The 20203-nt window shown below is 26.1% G+C and overlaps 3 protein-coding genes across 3 annotated transcripts; 2 read left to right on the plus strand and 1 right to left on the minus strand.

Moving 5' to 3' along the window:
* Nucleotides 1-3317: 3317 nt before the first annotated feature.
* On the plus strand, nucleotides 3318-3629 carry OCT59_002975 (uncharacterized protein; the record flags this gene model as incomplete). Its single annotated transcript, XM_066145314.1, has 1 exon — nucleotides 3318-3629. One exon carries the CDS (start codon nucleotides 3318-3320, stop codon nucleotides 3627-3629), a length of 312 nt encoding a protein of 103 aa, XP_065996047.1.
* Nucleotides 3630-14222: 10593 nt separating this feature from the next.
* On the plus strand, nucleotides 14223-15577 carry OCT59_002976 (uncharacterized protein). The gene has a single exon (XM_066145315.1). The coding sequence runs from the start codon at nucleotides 14276-14278 to the stop codon at nucleotides 14687-14689; it is 414 nt and encodes a 137-aa protein (XP_065996048.1). The 5' UTR covers nucleotides 14223-14275; the 3' UTR covers nucleotides 14690-15577.
* Nucleotides 15578-19774: 4197 nt separating this feature from the next.
* On the minus strand, nucleotides 19775-20056 carry OCT59_002977 (uncharacterized protein; the record flags this gene model as incomplete). The annotated part of the gene is made up of 1 exon (XM_066145316.1): nucleotides 19775-20056. The coding sequence occupies one exon, from the start codon at nucleotides 20054-20056 to the stop codon at nucleotides 19775-19777; it is 282 nt and encodes a 93-aa protein (XP_065996049.1).
* Nucleotides 20057-20203: the final 147 nt, after the last annotated feature.

A 20203-nucleotide genomic window follows, 5' to 3' on the forward strand; every position in this document is an offset into this window, starting at 1 on the left:
TTAGTTCTTTTGAAACACAGATGAATTATAAAGTTTCACGGTTTGGCTGAATTTATTTTAATTTGACTTTTAATAGGATCAGTTCATTGTTATCGGAACACATCTCCGTATACGCTTAAATTGAACCGGATAAAATTAATACGAAATCCGGTTTGTTTGTTTAAAGTTTTGGCTTTTTTTTGTTTTGTCATATTTGGAGTAATCAAATCGTATTGATGATCATTTAATCATATTTTGTATATTATTTTTCATATAAATCTTAAAAAAAGCTATATCTTACAATAAAATAACGAAAATAATAAATATTCATCTATATATTCTAAATCTTCTATCCCTTCTGCCTCTTCTTCTACATCTTCTAACGACTGAAATCTCTCGGAATTCTATTATACATCGAAAACTTCAAGTTTATTATATATCAAAAAAATTTTTATCGAAAAAAAAACACGGTTTTGACATTTCTAAATTACCGACATTTTGGAAAATATTTTTTACCTTTTTCACAAACACAAATTATTATTAAGATTACTAAAATTACTAATTTTTGTAAATTCTCTAGAGAAATTTTGATAGATCGTAGTCCACTTCACATGGAGCATTATTTAAAAACTTTGCGTTAAAAGTAGAAATTTGTTGAATGTTCTTTTTAGGTAAATTCGTGTAAAAGTTGTTAATGATCTCTTCAATTTTCTTTACTTTACTAGAAAAAATTTTAACACAATCGCTTGTCTCTTTACAGTCAGGACAAAGCTTGGGAGGTTTCTCATAACTCTCCTACTGTTACTGTTAAGAACAATTTTCTGAACATATGGAGGCGTCCCGCGTGTCCTTATTTCGCTTGAAATATTTTGCAAATAACGAGTTGCAATTTATTGAAGATTTTATTTTTTTATTTTTATTTTTTTTTTATTTTTTCTCTTGGTGCATAAGGTTAATCGGTTTTTAAAAATTACATTCATCAAAGGAAATTTCAGTGATTTAAATTTATTTTACTAGAACCAATTCACTGATCCAACCTATCAGATTTCTCAAATTTTTTCGGGCATCGCCATCTATATTTATATTTCTAAACATGCCTATAAATTTTGATTTAGTCTTTTTCAATTGCCCAATTTCTACGAATAATATGAATACTCAAATTCGATTTATTACAATTTAATTTTTCATTCTCATTATTCTTATGTCAAATAGCGTCATCAAGTAACTAAAAAAGTATTTCATTAAAAGACTTTCTATTGAACCCAGGTAATATTTTTTTTATAATATAAAATCCATCATAAGATTTCTAGTAATAAAATCTTGCATTTACAGTACTTTAGACCAATTCTCTATTATAATATGATATTAATATATTATTTATTTACATTTTATTGACCCTTCATCTATCACATAAATAAACATCCAATTTTGACTGTATAAAAATTTGGAATCAACAATTTATTTGGATTTTAATAAATAAAAACTTATTACCCGATTATGTGTGATGCCGATCGGTATTCTAATCTGGAAAAAAAAAACTTGCACCAAATACCAATAATAAACTATTCAACTCAAACGATTTTTATCCTTATACAGTATATAGTTTATTGTTTTGCTAATACCGGATGACACATTGACACCAGGACAATGAGAAAATGCATGTTTTCTTTGTTATCAAAGATGAAATAAATGTGTGACTAATTAAAGTTTATTCAATAAAATTAGTTGTCATATCATTGATTGCTTTTAACATCCACGCAATGATATACTATAATAAGTACATGTCACCTTTTTTTAGTTATATTAATTAAATCTAATACAATCTAAAGCGTCCTATAGCAATTTGTGATACGCGCACTATTGATCTTCTAATAATAACGCGTAAATATCCAAAAGTTATTTAATTTGGTTATATCAATCATAATACGCTTGAAATTATTACAATCTCCGAAATAAAAAATAAAACCAAATCTAACTGCTTTGAGACTCATTTATTAGTTTTTCGACCTTAATGCACAAATAATTCATAAGGCTGACCTTGTGTTATTCCCTTGTTTCAATATGTTTATAGCCGAAAAAAATCATTAAAAAAATTAAAAATCGTTTATTTATAGAATAATTAAAAATTCTCACTTATTTATTTATATAAATTAAGATTTTTTTAAAAATAGAATTTCTTGAAAAATACAAACTCACTTAATAAAGAAAGCAGAAAGAACTGAATGAATGAACGAATAACCTTGTAAGCATCGTGGATTTGCATATAATTTGATAGATGCTTCGTTTATCAGTTTTAATAATAATATCGTAAATAAAAAAATTTACATTCATTTGACCGTTTTAGTAAGTTATTCACATATTAACAGTATAGTGCAGTCATAAATTCAAAATAACGATAGGTTAGCTAATCAATGAGAGTTTTTATTAGAATTATTGGCAATGAAAATATATGTACCATCTAGCGCTGCATATAATTTCCGGGTATTATACAATTGTACCTAGTAAAATACCAAAGTGGTGTACGCCCAAAGTCGGATACTATATGCAATTAATATGTTGACCTTAATAGGTACTTATTTGGTATGATCTGCAGTTAGATGTGTACATTAAACTATTTTCAATTTTTATCTATTTGTATAAGATATTCTAGAAACTATGAGAGCAATTAAATAAAATATACAGTATAACAATCTCAGTTAATAAATTAGAATAATCATATATAATACAAAAGTATATATTTGTCTAAAAGCGCCAAGATTGTGAAGCGATGATGCTAGCTAAATCATACCGGATAAACTTAATTACTCACTAGCCAACTAAATTAAATTTGACGATAAAAATTCACTTCTGGTAAAATAGAGTTAATGTCTTTTTTCGAGAAAAAATATATACCGTTTATTTTTAATTTGTTATTCGGTTGGTGTTCAAAGATTCGGGCGAAATTTCTAAATATAGCAGACAAAAGGTAGATTGAAATAATTTTTTTGAACCGGGTGAATCGGGTAAATATAATAAACTGATTCATTTGTTATTTGTATGCATGTGTAAGCAATTTCTAGATATTTTCTTTACAAAAATTTAGTATATTATGAATGGCATTTTAAATGAATAATAAATTACTAATCGTACAATTAATACAGTAGTATATTATACTTCAGACTCGGATGTTATATGTCTCCATCTATTTAATTATCTAAATCGGTAAATTGCCGAAAAATAATAATGTCAAAAAAAATAGATAAAAAAACTTATATATAAGTCCTAGCAACCCACAGTTATATTTAATATAATAATCAATAAGTTGCAAATTTTTGATTCCTTTTTTATACTTCGTTATAATGTCGTTAAAAAATTATGAACAAAAAACTTGCGGAACGCCACCATATGTTCAAAATATCTGTTTCGAAAATAATGCTTGCAAGATAATAAAAGAAAGTAAAACTCAAAAGGTTTGCTCTGATTGTAAAGAAATGAGAGATTCTGTCAAACTTATTTCTAATAAAGCAAATAAAACAGAAGTAGTAATTGACGATTTTTATAAAAATCCCATAAGAAAGAGTAAGATTAATCAATTTTCTATCTTCAATGTAAGATTTACCTTAAACAATGCCTCTTGCGAATTAGAATACGATTTATCAAAATTTCTTTAAAAAAAATTACATAAATTAATAATTTTTCGACTCAACATTGCAATAACGACAGTCTTCTATCTCTAATGACAATCGTTGTCTATATTTACAATTTATCAAGGCAAAATCGATTCTCGGGTAATTAGAAAAAGTATTCTTTTCCTAAATTTATTAAATAATTTATCACAAACACAATTTATTTTATGCATTAAGATTTATTAAGAAATTATTTAAGACACGAATTTTATGGACAATATTTTACGTTATAAAATCATTTGTGTAATTATTACAGCAACCATTTTACTCCTTTTTTATTAAACAAATAATAAATTTATATATTATGATATATATGAATAAATGTGTTTTTTAACATTCGGCACTAGTTTTTGATGGTCTAATTTTATCATCTTTGATAATTTAACTTATTACTATCTTTTTGCACTCAATAAGTATTAATAACTGCTTATTGATATACTTTCCTTAACCCTAACTTCACGTAATTTACAACCAAGTTTTATTTGACGAAATAATATTCAGGGCCCCAGAAAAGTCCGTCTCTCACAGTATAGGTATAAGGGGAAATTTACTATTAGCTCATTCAAGGCCGGAATGATTATAATAATGCCGGCCAGTATCTAGCTAGTTCTTGACTAGAATTATCAAGAATTATCCATCTAAGGAAAGATCTACGTAATTGCGGTGGGTCACTGTAAAAAAAGTTAATCCATTTTTTATTTTCCATCTTTTTTTCGTAAAAGGCTTATATTTCCGGATTTAATAACCTTATGTTACAGAATTTATCGAATTATTTACATTTTCCGTGAATGGATCCGTGAAAGGCTCATTTTTACGGAGTTTTTACAGAAATAACGGATAAAATTTTTTTGAGTCGTCGTGAATCACATGTTTTAAATATTTATTTAAATAACATTAGATATAAACTGAACGCGGATAATTGGAAAAAGTACGAAGACAGTGAAAAAAATGTTTTTATGTAATGAATTAATTACCATTAATTTTTTTTTAAAAAAAAAAAATTCTATATTTTTTAGTTTCTCTCCGGACTTACAACGATTCTGTTTCCTAATTCTTAACATAAAGATATTAGTCACTCATGTGGGCTTATGTGGAAATTTGTTCAAGCTAAACGAACAATGTAACATTTCTGTAATTATCTTGAAAGAACATTATGAAAGGGAGGTACGTTTCATTGGTGGTTCTTTATTCATATTAACTAGGTAACGGTGACCGTTAAACGTCCGAAGCGGGCGTCACGCTGCACGTTTTCCAAAGTGAAAACTTATTAGTGTTATATTTGCAACGATTTATAAATATTATCTTTATTGTCAAACTCAATTGTTAAAGTTTTTATTGATGGATAGTTTAATAAAATAATTTAACATAATTATAAATTAAATACCGAAAATAATAATATGTAATTTTAGACTATTTGTAATAATAAATAAAATTTCGTTAAGATTTAATCATTTAAATTAGTCGCTTTTCTTCAGACAATCTCTCTTGTAACCTTTTACATTTTTTAAACGAAAATGGCTTAAAAAGTACATCACCAAGAACATGGACCCTGGAAATTGCCACAATTTTGCGTTAATATTTTAATAACGAAAATAAATTACACAAGATATAAGTTATATTTTTTCATTTATTATGTTTTTTCATTTATTAATGAATATTAAATTACATGAAGAAATAGTTTAAAAACAACTAAATTTATTATATACATCTTATGAAGGTTAAACTAAAGTTTAATAAAGTCTAATTCTGTATCGAAATTAATAAGCTAATAGTATATTTTTTATTTTTATTTTAGAATGTAGACAGAGTCAGGCTAATTTTTATTTTATTTTATTTTTATTATATAGACATCGATTACAAAGCTAATATTTTAAACTTAAAGTACTATATATATGTATGGTCACGTGTATATAAGTCACGTGCGTTGCACGCTTTTGTGTAGAATGTAAAAGTCGTCCGCCCGCTTCGGACAATAAATGGCGACACGAATTCAAACTATAGTATTTCTTTTTAAAAAAAGTTAAACGAAAATTTTGTACGTTTCATCAGGGTGTACCATCAAATAATTAAATAAAAACATATGTAAAGTATCATATAAAAAATTACTATCAATTTTTTTGACGATCACTATAATTAATTCATAAGAAACTTCATATTAAAATAGACAAAATTTCACACTTCCATAACTCTAACTCATTCCCACTATTTACTTTTTAAATTCTGCAAGAATATCCAAAATAGTGTTTAGAACCAGCCTTTTTAGTTAATACTTAATAATAAAACTTATTTTTTCTTTACTTGTTTTTTAAAAAAATCGAGGTATTGCGTTATTCTTTTAAGTTATCATGTATTCTTTTAGTCTTTTAGTATTGCATAAAAACTAATAATACATGATTTATTGAGATTTCGGATTTTTCACGGGAAAATACGAATCAAGAAATCGAAACTAAGGCTTTCTGTTGGCAAAATTTATTTGAAAATATTGACAAATCTAGTATTAAAATGTCTGGAAACAAAGAAATAATACAAATATAATTCACAAGATGCCAGACAATTTGATGTAGAGCGAGTTACCTATTATTTGACAAATATTTTTCTAAAAAAAAATAATTTCGTTGTATTTTATTTATAAACTATGTATGTATTTGTATTTACAATAATAATGAAATAATAATTAAGTGACAATTCATCACTTAACGAGAGAAAATGATCAGCAAAAATGGAATGCCATGTTCTTCCAAAGTAAAGTCCATGAATAAAAAACTAATACTTTGGCAACTTTGGAAATATAAAAATGAAGATATTTCGAGTTATTTTCAAATAAAATTTGTGCGACAGAGATCGTCAAAATTACTGCGTAAACTATTTCCATGGTAAAAAATGAGATAGATAACTAAGCGAAGAATCACCTTTAAAACTTTGTTAATAGGTGCAATTTGACAAAATAAACAACTTTTGTTAATGTTAAAAGTCGATTATTAAACTAGATTTTTTATTATTTTTAATTGCCGGTCCGTCACTCAACGGTACAAAATTAATTTGTAGATCCGGCACAGATTTTATATGAATTACGTTAATTAAAATAACAAAAAAAAAAATATTTTTTTTTATTTTTCTTTTAGTTTTTTTTTGGCACACCTTGATCCTACCGGTTTTGGAAAACACACCCAGGTAATGTAATACCCTTTTCTAGCAAATTTTTGAAGTATTTATGTTGTTGTGACGTGTTTTTAAGATAGTGCAAACACCATTCCAGAGCAATAGTATTTAATATATAAAAGTCCGTCGAAATTAATTATAGATTGCCGATCATTTTGTACCGTTGAGTGGCGGACCGGCAATTAAATTTTTATTTAGCAAAATCAGTAAGTTTTTGGTTTATTAAAAAATTAGAATTATTCATTGTGTTTTATAATTATAAATTTATTTTAATTTAAAAATATAGTGTCAATTAAATGGAAAATATGTATAATCTGTCATAATAAAAAGTTCACAAATTTGATGCGCAGTTTTATATAAAATTTCAAATGCAGCAAATTTGACGATCTCTGTCGCACAAATTTTATTTTTTATTTTATCCCGAAAATTGCACAAAATGATACGCAAAAACCTACATTTCTATATTCCCAAAGTTGTAAAGCATTAGTTTTTTACCCACATCAGGAGATTATATGAGGCGAATATTAGCGTAAAGTTGTCAAATATGTATAATCTCTGGAAATTTACACCCCGTAAAAATCTATAAATATACGGTTTTGCATAAATTACACTTGAAACATAGTTATTTAATAAGGCATATCTTAAAAAGTGCCATAAATTATTCATGAATAGGTAGTTTCGAAGTTTTACATTCCAAAATAATTTCTTAAATATTCGATTTTAAGTAATCTACACATAAAAATAATTTGAAAAATACTTTATTGATTTTGTATCTTAAAAAGTTTCGTAAATTCTACGCTAGTAGGTAGTTTCAGTAATTTACACTTTAGAAATTTGCATAAATACATGATTTTGTATAACCCACACATGAAAATGTAGCTTAAAATATTTTGAATAAGTTTGTATCTAAAAAAGTTATGTAAAATTTACATAAATAGTTAGCTTCAGTATTATACACTTTAAAAATTTATGTAAATATGTAATTTAAATAAACTGCATGTCAAAATACAGTTTAAAAATATTTTAAAAACTTTGTATCTGAAGAAAGTTGTGTAAAAATTTGCACAAATAGGTAATTTGGTAATACACTTTAAAAATTTGCACAAATACTAAAATCATATAAAATAAATACGAAGGTTTAAGCATGTCTTTATTCTAAGATAAATATGAAATATAATGTTAATAATTAAAAAAAAAGAATAAATAGTGTAGTGGTTAGGTAACGAGACTTTATATATTAATAATTTATCTTGAGGTATTCAGTTCGACTCTTAGTGTAGGCAAAAATAAAAATATGATTAATATCGAATTTGACTCTTAGTGTAAGTAAAAAAAACAACAAAATTGTAAGAAAATATCAGAAAAATACACGAGGGGTTATAAAGAGGAAAATTTTATGTTAAGGTAACTACATTATTTTTTACTACTAAAAAACTACGTCATTTTCAAAAATACACTATTTTATACTATTGAAAATTTCTCTAAAATTTTCACACTCGTATATCGTCGCGAGTGGTGTAGATTTGCGTAGTTTTTCACATGTGTATTATTTTGTAGATCTACGCTTATTTTATCCTCCTGATGCATGGACTTCACTTTGGAAGAACACGGCATTCCATTTTTGCCGATCGTGCACACCCGTTGACTAACGGACCATCCCTTAATAATAATAATAATGCCATTTTAAAATATCTGACAAAAATTCTTTTTGACCCATCATTAACCGGCAGAATTGTCAAAAAAATCTCTGATAATAATTTTTTATATGATACTTTACATATGTTTGAATTAATTATTTGATGGTAAACCCTAACGTTTCATGAATGCATTAATTATGCGATTTATGTCATTAGTAAAATTTTCAATATTGTGGGAATATAATACCCTGTGATAAATCACGTGGTATTTTCGGCGTATCATAGATCCACAAAATTCGATATGAAACCGCGGAGGACACATATTTCTGAATTAATCCATGTGAAATTGAAGCCATTTTATCATAGTAGTATTGCACAATTATGTTCAATTTTAATAATAATAAAACTGAAACATGAATGTTTTCTATACATAATTTTAATTCAGATAGGATCCATCTGATAGAATCCATTTGATAATTGAAGGTCCATATGAAAAAATGAACACTACATATCTTTAAAACCCTTATTTAAATCTCAAACTATTTTAAATCTCTATGCTTAAACAATTTCTTTATCTAAATATTATTAATATTGTTCGGATCCTGAACAAATCAAAAAAAAAATAATGAATTTACTACAGTACTCGCTTACTTTTTACTAACTGAAATTTTCGATGATCGTATCTTCTCAGAATTAAATTAATCATCATACTGTAACTACTTTACAGAAACTTCAAGATCGTAGCGATGGCTTAATGCGCAGTAACTGCGTTATAAATACATATTTGCAGTTACTGCGCATTAAGCCATCGCTACGATCTTGAAGTTTCTGTAAAGTATAAATTTAATGCAATTTATAGTAAATTATTGAGAATTTTCTTTTGCAAAAAGAAGAATAAAAGATTTAATTTTTCGAGATAATTTTTACAAAAAAAAAGAGAAATTTGATAAAAAACAGAGACGAACTTTTTCCTTACAAAAAGAGAAAATGATAAATCAAAAAATAGGAAACGAGTTCCATTTTTAATTTTGAATTTTTTGTCTTATGAAAGAGAAAAAAGAATAAATTAAAAATGGTAGGCGAATTCCTTTTGTAACAAAGAATAATTTAAAGAAGGTTATTTATACAAGCTATATGTCCAAATTGGAATTATGGTTAGATTAAAAATATGAAATTTTAATCATTTCAATATATGATTGTCAAAATCAACACATTTCGGGATATGATCATCATCAATACAGGCTTATTTAAAAAAATGATTCAGAAATATAAATACTTATTATTAACGAATAGGAGAATGAACATCCCATGCCGATTACACGAGCCCACTTTCCGTAAAAGAGAAAACTACTAGTAGAAAAAACAAGCAGATACATCATCCGTATTTTCTTTCATTTATATTAAATGCCACACAAAAAGACGAAGTTGTTGATTTTGATGTTGAATATAGAATAAAACAGTGATGAATTAAAGTAAAATAAAGGGTTAAAATTTTAAGTAAAAGGGGTTAATAGTTAGAAATAGTTAGTCATGTTGCGGCGTCGGAGGAACCTCCAAAGCCGGACGTTTGTTAGGGGTGTAAATAAGGGCATTTGTTGTCACTTTCCTCTGGTAGCGTTCGACGCTTGAGGAAAACGATAATCCGTTAACTTTTTTTTATCCAAATATACTATCATAGCAAGTATGAAAAAAATGTGAAATTATTATGTGTCACTATATCTTTCTTGTCTTGCTTATTTAATATAAAAGCACTATGCTTAAAAGCAGTCGTATCGGATGTTGGTAAAAGTTTTATAAAATAAAATATTTTAGGTCACTTGTGAGATACAAAAATTATAATTTTTTATAATTATTTTGAATATTATGTATTATAATTTTTTGAGTTTGCGACGCGTTGTCTCCTCTCACCTATATCAGTTGGGGTCCTTCAGTTATATTTGTGATGAAATAAATAAAAACGAAAAATTTTACGACATTAAAAATGTATTTTAACGAAACGATGAGGAGGTTACCGAACGTCTGGCAGGTAAATTAAAGATTCGAAACTATTGTTATCGTTATCCTAAAAATTTGTTCCATTAAAGAAATTGTTTTCAATAGAATTATTTGTGATCTGTGGCGTGGTTATTCAAACATTACGTCATTACCATGATAAGGAAATAAAATCGAAAAATAAATTGAAAAAAAAAGAATTTCACTCTTATTACAACGAAAATTAATCTTGTTCGAAGATTAAACTAACATCTTTAAGTCCAAGTTTTATCAAAAAATTGTACTATATGCGAGTGGTACACAAATTAAAATGACGTGTATACGTATTATTAATGACCGACAATAAAGGTCTTTAGCACTAATTTGCAAAGTTCAGGAAGTTGAACATAAATTTTACATGACTAAAATCTTGATTTAAGTTGTGTAAGAAGGTGAACATATATATCATTATAAACGAAAATTTTAATTATAGCCTTTTAAAATTAACAGATATTAGTCCAACCTCTACCACATCGTAAATAAACTTGGAATGATCTTATTGTTCTAAAATCTGTCCATTGTTTCAATCTAACTAAGATAGGTCAAATTTCGGACATGATTTTTGTTTCAAAGTTTTAATGCACAATTTTTCAAACCTAATTGTATTGATTGTATTGCGTCATCATACATGATACATGATGATCTGATTGATGATGATGTTTAAACAAATATATATATAAATAGGTTTATTGTAATCGGTGATCATTCATATATATTGTACAAAACTCAAATTTTAATAATAACCTTTTTGAAATTTATTGATATGACATAACAGATAAGCTGGCTATGATTTACTACTCAATTCTTCGGTACGTGTTACCCAATTCATATCAAAAAGGGAAAAAAAGTGAAAACCATTTTTTATGTAACTTACCATTCCGGAAGCCTTTCTAAAGTAAAATAAAAAAAAGAAATCACAGAGCTTCCTAAAGATTTCCTTGAACGGATAAAGTCATAGGATTTATCCGGATTATCTATCATCTGGATTATATCTGAATGGATAATTCTATGGCTTAGGTTAATAAAGTAAATTAAGATACTGAAACTGTGGAACTACTAAAACTAGTTTCAGCCATACAGATAAAAATTATTGTGATATCTTTCTAACAATTAATAATATTGTTCATATTCCATAATAAATTAGAAAACTCATTTTATCGTGAAAAAAATACATATATACACAAAATTATTACACAAATGTCTTACATTATCATTAATCCACGTAATTCTAATCAGCATTCTTATCCTAGAATACAGATGGATCTTTTGTAAATTACTCCACCGGTATAAAAAAAGTATAAAAAGTATAAAATCGGTGTATACGTCATATACAATGAGATAAGCTGGATATCTAATAAAAACTTCATATACACCGATGCTCTCCTCCTTTTCGGGTGCCTCCAGCAAGGCATCGGTGAATATTTTAGTTATTCATTGATATCCATGAAATAACATGTATTTATTCTGGGGTAATTATTCGGTATCTTGATTGTTTGGATATCCAGATCTTAGAATTTCCAAATAAATTATCCTAATTATTCATAGGATGATTCGACAAATACTCTACCTAAGTTTTTAGATGAAAAACTAAATTTCTAAACCGCTTTTTTATCCCATCATTTCTCTTCCCACAGTGGCTATTCTTATGATTCCTTGTACCATTACCAGAATCGTCGGTACTTTTACTCATTAAATAGTTAATATTGCATAACTTTGACGCGGAACAAATTTTAAGAATTTCAGTATATATATAGTATATACAGTAAGCCAATTTGTGCAGTGCTTCCTTCCTTTATACGATCGTTCTTCTTAGAATGTATGTATGTATATATAATCTTTTAATACCTCATGCAAATATTGTTTTACTATTATAAATTTATTGCATGATTTATCTAGTAACCAATAGTCTATTATTGCAGAACATTGAATAATAGACTACCGCGGTTTAAAAATCATATTTTATAATCCCAATTGTATTCGTTACTATTTATTTAAATGTGATGTCATTTTTGTGTCGCAATTGTAACTGTGTTTAATAAAGAAAAAAATAATGAATTGTTTTATGGGTTTAAGTTCGTTACAGAATTTAATTAAAACATAATTAGACCTAATTTGGTAAATATCTAAAATTTTTCCAAAAAAAAATGAATTTGATACTAATTCTCTTAAAAAAGTGCTATAAAAATAACAATTGCTACGCAAAAATTCTTTTTATAATAGAACATTAACATTATTTTTAATCTATTCAGGTTATGCATTGAAATTCCATAGAAATTTATTTATTAATGATGCCATTTTAGATAAATTGATTGTAAATTATATAGTTATCAAAGATATTCTATTTAAGTTTTCATTTATTATCAGTATACTAAAATTCATACAATTAAAATGAAACGAATCCGATAAAAAGAAATTCTAGACATTATATACGTTTATTTAATATATGAAAATCCCAATAAAAAAAAATTCTAACATTCTAATAATTTTTAGTTACAGCTGATTGAATCTGATTGAAAAAATCGGTTGAAGGAATATTCTCGTTATCTTAAGCGTATGCTGCATGCGTTTCATAAGTATTCCTTTCTATATAGAAAGATATTATCGTGCTAAGTTATAAAAGGATAAACTGAAAAAGAATAATAAATGAGTGAATGAATAAACAAATGAACGGTTAGTTATAAATATATCTTTGAAGAAAATTATTCTTTATCTTAAATATAAATTTCAATGAAAATTAAAAATCCTTAAAAGCAAGGTATTTATATTCGGATACTCTTCAATTTATAAATATTTTCTTTACAACCTGTTCAATCAAACCCTTTTCGAATTTATTTATTCTTCGGTTATTCAAATATCCTTTAGATATTACTACATCGTACAGCAACGATTATCTTTATTATAAATTACATATAAATAGTCTGAATAATGATTGACTCAGTTTCTTTTAGGTGCAAACCTGTCAACAAACAATTATTATTTAACCGTCTATTATAGTATAAATAAAATACAATATTCCACTCGAGTTCTTAAATGAGAACAATGGGATGTTTTTTAAAGACATTCGGTCATGCGTCATTATATACTGAACATGAATAAATTGATTATCGTAGGCCGAAATTTTAAATGAAACCATTATCATACTGGTATTCAATATCTAACAATAATAATATTGTGCTTATCAAGATCTATTTACCATCATGATAGCCATAATATTTATAGATAAAATATAATGGACATTTTTTCGATTATCATGCTAATTTTGTCACTATTTAACCATTGTCATTATTTAACCATTATTACGGAAAAATCGAGCCAATAAGAGCGGCGCAGTTTGATCTTCATGTAAAGTAAAACCATAGCATGTTTTGTTGCACATTTCTTTACCTATTTGGGTTAATTAGCATGTGATGTTATTTTCAATAGCGACCAATCGAGTAAAAACAAAATGAAATAACAGATAATAATTTTTAATTTTTGGTTCCATTATGAAAAATGCGAAAAATGCCGATTATTTTGATTATTTTAAAATTGATATGACGTAGAAAATATACTAGTATATATATATATATATATATATATATATATAAGTAATACTTCTGAAAACAAAGATATTATTGTAAAAATTTGATGCAATGTTTAACAGATAAAAATACGTATTTCTTGTATATTTATGTTTTTTTTTGTTTTGTATACTGTATATATATATATTAAAAAAAATGGTTCATTTATCAAAATTTTATAAAAAGGGTTCGGAATTTGCAATGAAAAAACTTGCGTAATTTATTTCGTTATTCGCAGTATATAATGTCTCATAAACAAAGTAGAACACATCCGTATATTCAAAAAATAAACCTTGATAATAGCAAAAGAATTAGAAGAAAACCTCAAAAACTTTGTTATAATTGTAAAGAAACAATTGATTGCGTCAAATTAGTTTCCAACAAAGTAAATAAGATTGAGGAAATTGTGAATAATTTTAAAAACATTAAAAAGAAGCCTGAAAAGCTTTCTAAATTTAATGCAAAATTTACCTTAAATAATGTTCCCTGCGAATTGGAATACGACCTATCAAGTTTTACTTTAGAAAATCTACAAAAACTTGTTGCTATTACTACACAATTTTACAATCCTAATTCTCCCTCAAACAATTCTCCCTCGAGCAATTCTCCCTCAAGCAATTCTCCCTCAAGCGATGATTTTTCTGAATCATCTAACTGAAAAATGAAATACGAAACTTTCTACTATTCTTTATCATTAGTATTCGACGAATTAATTATTGGCAAAATCTCGTCTCGTTACTTGTTTATTTCGTTTTATTTTTAAAAATAGCAAAATAACTTCAACCCTTACTCGTATTATTCGTATTATAGATATTTTTTTTTATTATTTGACATCGAAATTTTCGTAATTCTCAATCGGAAAAGCCCGATTAAATTAATTAATAATTAATAATCGTAACTTTTCAAATCGAATCATTTTTTATTATTTATGTGAATGTACACACTAATTTATAGATCATTGCGTCATTTGAGTAATGACCAATTCGGAATTTTTCTCCGTATCTTTATTAATTAATAGAACTTTTTCCGTAGTAGTGCAAACATCTTATAATAACAATAAAAACTTTTCGGACATTTCCATATGCGCGGTTCTTATCATGTTTAATATTTTATTTCTAAATCATACGTCTCGTTTCTTCTTTACCTAAAAAGGCAGTAAAAAATGATTGTGTGGAATTTATGGTTAAAAAAAAAATATTTTTTTAACGTCAGTTTCACGAGTCTTACGTATTACCAAATAATAATTTTTTTGCTTCGGACTTACAGTACATATATACATGGTCGATACATACTCTATCCACTATAAGCGGTAATTCAGTAGAGCAAAATTATGATAAATAATATTGTCCACGGATCTTATCAATCAATCATCTGCAGAAGCGCTTTCCGACAGAAAAAGATAAGAAAATATTATAAATCCTTTGATACCGATAAGAAAACATGTCCGACTGAATTAATAAATTAACTCGATATGTATTACTAGAATTGTATGTTTTTTATTACATAGTTAGTTATGGTTATTATTACTAATTAATTATTTGTAATATTAAAAATAATTATTTATAAAGCAAGAATTTTTTTATTTGTAATGCTACGCTTTGTCGAATGTTTGACACAAATTTAAATGAATTTGAAATTTATTTAAAAAATTGTTTATATTTTATTGAATATAAAAAACCATGAAATTTTTCTTGTCCATATTTAGTTTTAAACGTAAAGTAGTTTTTTTTTTGTAAAATTGATTATTAAAAAAAAAATGCCGATCATTTCTAGAAAGATCTAGTGCTAAAATTTAAATATTCATTATAAAATGGTGTATAAAGTAATCATAGTATGACGTATAACAAACTAATATGATACCATAAAACGCTTTAAGGATAGAGTGGAATATACCGAGGATTTACCTGAGGGTGTTTCTTATATATACATATATATATATATATATGTTGTATTTTATATATATATATTGATATATATATATATATGTTGTATTTTATATATATATATTATTATATATGTCGTATAAGAAACTAAAAAGTAAATCTTTATTGAATTACTACTGTAATTATTAATCAAAAAAAACCAGCGATTCGGAATTAATGAATAATATCGAGTAAAAAACAGAATGTGTAGAATAATCAAAGTCATATAATTACAATACCTTTGTCAAAAAAAAAAGAAAATTGAAATAATAACGCATAACGTTGTGGATTTCTATCTTCCTTTCATCTCTTAAACAAATTTTGATAAAAAATTTGTATGACATAATTATGTTTAGTAAATTATATCCTGTAAAACTAACCTTATTTAGAAATCACCCCATTTTTTTAATTTATTATTTTCGTAATTACAAAATAAAAAAGGGAATCGTTTCCTATTTTTGATTTCTCACCTCCTTTTTTAAGAAAAAAAAAAAAGTTTGTTCAATAAATTTAATTAATTTTAATTTAAAGATACGATCAACTTAGCGAGTAGTAAATTCATTATTTTTGATTGGTTCAGTATCCGAACAATATTAACAATACTTAGTTAAAATAAGGGTTTAAAGATATGTAGTGCTCATGTTTTCATATGGACCTTTAATTGTCAAAAAAGTATTAAATGGATCCTATCAAAAAAAAAAAAAGATTATCAAATTATGTATTTCATACATCTTGTATAAAAGTGGTTTCTATTATGAACTGTAGCATTAGATCATGTTTCAGTTTAATTATCATAAAATCTCCTTTTAATAAATATCTATTGTTAACTATTATTATCTAATTTTATAATACTATAAAAATTTTTTAAATAAAAATGGAGGTCGTCTAAAGCAGGGGCAAATCACGTGACTTCGAAAAAAATTGTTTTCATAAAATAAAACTTTTTACCATATATTCAACCATTCTAAACACACATCCTAAATGCATTTTTGCCTGCTCTGCAAGTTTACTTAGAGCGCAGAGTAGGGTTTTGAATGCTGTTTTTGATTTATTTGACTTTTTCAATTTCGTTATCCATTTTTGGATATGATCGGCAAAGTTTCGTTCATTCATATGTAAAGTCAAAAACAATATTCATAATCCACTTTTTTTCCTTAAGTAAACTTGCAAAGCAGATAAAAATACGCTTATATTATGATTTTAAAGTTTCTATTAATCTTTCTTTATAAAAAATTAATCTAATTAAAATTACACCGAATCACGTGATTTGCCCCCGCTTTAGACGACCTCTAAAAATGGCATGTTCTCTTTCCTAATTTAGAAAAGAAAAAAAAAAAAATTTTTTTTGTACATTTTTTTTCATCATCAAGACCCCAATCATAGATTATTATTCGATTTTTTATTGTGTAAAAAATTTTGAGTAAAATTCCGATAAATGATTTTCATTCCGAAAAAGCTCCGATATGTGATCAATTTTCTAAAAAAATTCTATAGGAGATATTTTAATGACGCACTACATTTAAATAGTACTACTATAAAGTGTACACTATCACTATCAGAATTAAATGTAAAATTCCATGGCTTGACCTTTAATGCAGTTAATTTACGTATTATTATGCGGATCCTTTTATTGGGGATGCATTTAATTAATGGAGACCGTTGTTAAATCCGGAGTGAATTATTCATTGACCAAGTGATGACATCAATCCAGTATCAAAACCAATCATGTATCGACTCATTAGTTGAGCGGGAGGACAAAACCCGATACGCGTAGTATATAGTCACATAAAAAACATTGTTAATAACACTCCTAAAATTTATTTTTAAAATTTCTCTTTAATTGCCAGTTGTGAGAATTATGTCCAGACTGACTGATGGCAATAATACATTTTCTACACTTGCATATCTTGTAATTGGACCTAAAATAAGGCCCCAAATTACTATTAAATGTATGTGAATAATGTGATCACATGTGTACAATTTTCGTAAGTCAAACAAATGATGTACTTTATCTATCGAAAATACTCTAAAAAAAAAAATTAATAGTAACTGTCACGTCAAACTCGTCTTCACCCATCTCTCTTAAAGGTAAATTATTAGTCCGGAGCGAAAGCGAAGGGCTATATCCTATTCGTGTCGGTTTCACAAATACTCGTTGTCCGCCTGAGTCGATGTCATCCATTCGTATTAGTTGGTTCTTTCGGTTACATTGTTTATGCATGTGATAAAAATAGAACAAAAATTGTGATTACGATATACCGCTTATTTTTAGTAATCAGAAAACAATACTTTTTGTTTCAATTTTCTATTTATTCAAAAAATAAGAAAAATAAACAAACTGTAACGAAATAAATGTAATATAATATAATTTTTGTTTAATCCGAATTTTATAATGACGAAACATCCTTTATTTTTTTTGATGTATATTCTTTTGGGTATTGCTAAATATCACCAGTAGTGATTGTCACTACACGCAAAATATTTTTTAAAATTTTTGACTGAGATATTGTTTAGATAGTTTTTGAGAAAAACTGGAAAGTTTGATTTTATAAGTAAATACAATTTTTTGTTTTAAAAAAGATTTTTTTTAGTCGAATTTTCAAAATTTTAGTGTGATTAGTATCTACTCAGGTTTTTTTACACATTTATTGTTTAAATTTGAAATTTTTGAAAAAAAAATTATGATGGTTTTTTTTTAACTCTGGCCAAAATTATAATTTTCGGCCAGAATTAAGTGGTGTGGTGATGATCACCACTGGTGATATTTAGCAATACCCTATTCTTTTTATTCGAATTACCCGTGTTTAATTAAGTTTAATTAAGTTAATGATTTCGCTTTCACTCCGGACTCCCAACGGTTATTATCGTTCCCTAGTATAGAATATACCCGATTAATATTTTTCAAAATTATAATAAATTTTAAGGCAGTATGAACCACTCTACAGCTTCAAGTATTCTCACGCCTCCAAAACTATAGATTCAAGGCTTATAAAGTAAGTTAATTCAAATAGGAACATTAAAAAATGATGGATATTGCAAATAACAATTTAATATTTTAACTTTATAAAATAAATTTTAACGCCTGTAGCAGTCTTGACTTAAGAAGCAAGCTTCATATTTAACTGAAATATTTTCAAATCAGCTTAAAAAAATTGTTTATTTTTTAGTATAACTAATAAAAAAAGGTCAATAATTAATTACCATGTTGTTTCTATCATATAATTATCCAGGATTTAATACTTATTAGAAGAGAGTTTCTTATATCTTTCCTATAATTTTTATGAGATTAATTTAAATATTATATTTGTGGTCTCAACTATATGGCGGAATCATTGCTTGAAATTGTGAAATTGCGTAGTAATAACAAATTTATGTATATTTTTTTAAAATAAAATTTGATACATATTTATACATATTTATATGAGAAATTATAAAAAGTAAATTTTGCATTAAATCTAAAACCTCATAAATATGATTGCATTGAAAGTGCTAAATCAGATTATATACTATTTAAAAAAAATCTTAAATTTACTCATCCTATCATACTATTTGTACAATAAATACAAGTTGCATATTTAGTAGCTAAAACATTAAAGTATGAACATTTAAAAAAAAAATCATATAAATTATATCATAATTTGTAAATTTCATAATGTATCTGAATAAAAATATATAGACCATATAAAAATACTAGTGAATTATACTATAATACTGTGTTTGTGATGAAATAAAATTAAAAACATAAATTTTCACGAATATTTTCCAGCATCGAGACGAAGTTTTCTAAAAAAAATAATTTACGGCATGAAAAACATATTTTATCAGCGAAACAATGAAGAGGAGGATACTGAACATCCAGTAGGTAATATTAAAGATTCGAAATTGTTGTTATCATAAAAACTCGTTCCGTTAAAGAAATCATTTTCAATGGGATTATTTGTAATTTGTGGCGTGGTCATTCGGGCGATTCGGTCAATAGTGGTAGAGTTATTTATCGGTCGAATTTGTGCAACGCGATTTTGGTTTGTATCGATATTATTCACATTATTTGTCATATTAACAAATCGGGACGTCCTGCGTTGTCCATTATTTCTTGATGACATTGGAAGATTTTTTTTATTTTGCGATATTTGTGTAAAAATTGATGGAAATTTTGTTTTTACTGAAGGAATTTTCAGAGCATTTTATAAGGAAAAATCTCACATATTATCAAGTTTTGCAGATATTGATTACAAGATAAATTAATAAAA

The sequence above is a fragment of the Rhizophagus irregularis genome, chromosome 11, assembly GCF_026210795.1.
Source record: "Rhizophagus irregularis chromosome 11, complete sequence".
In the NCBI taxonomy this organism is placed as follows: domain Eukaryota; kingdom Fungi; phylum Glomeromycota; class Glomeromycetes; order Glomerales; family Glomeraceae; genus Rhizophagus; species Rhizophagus irregularis.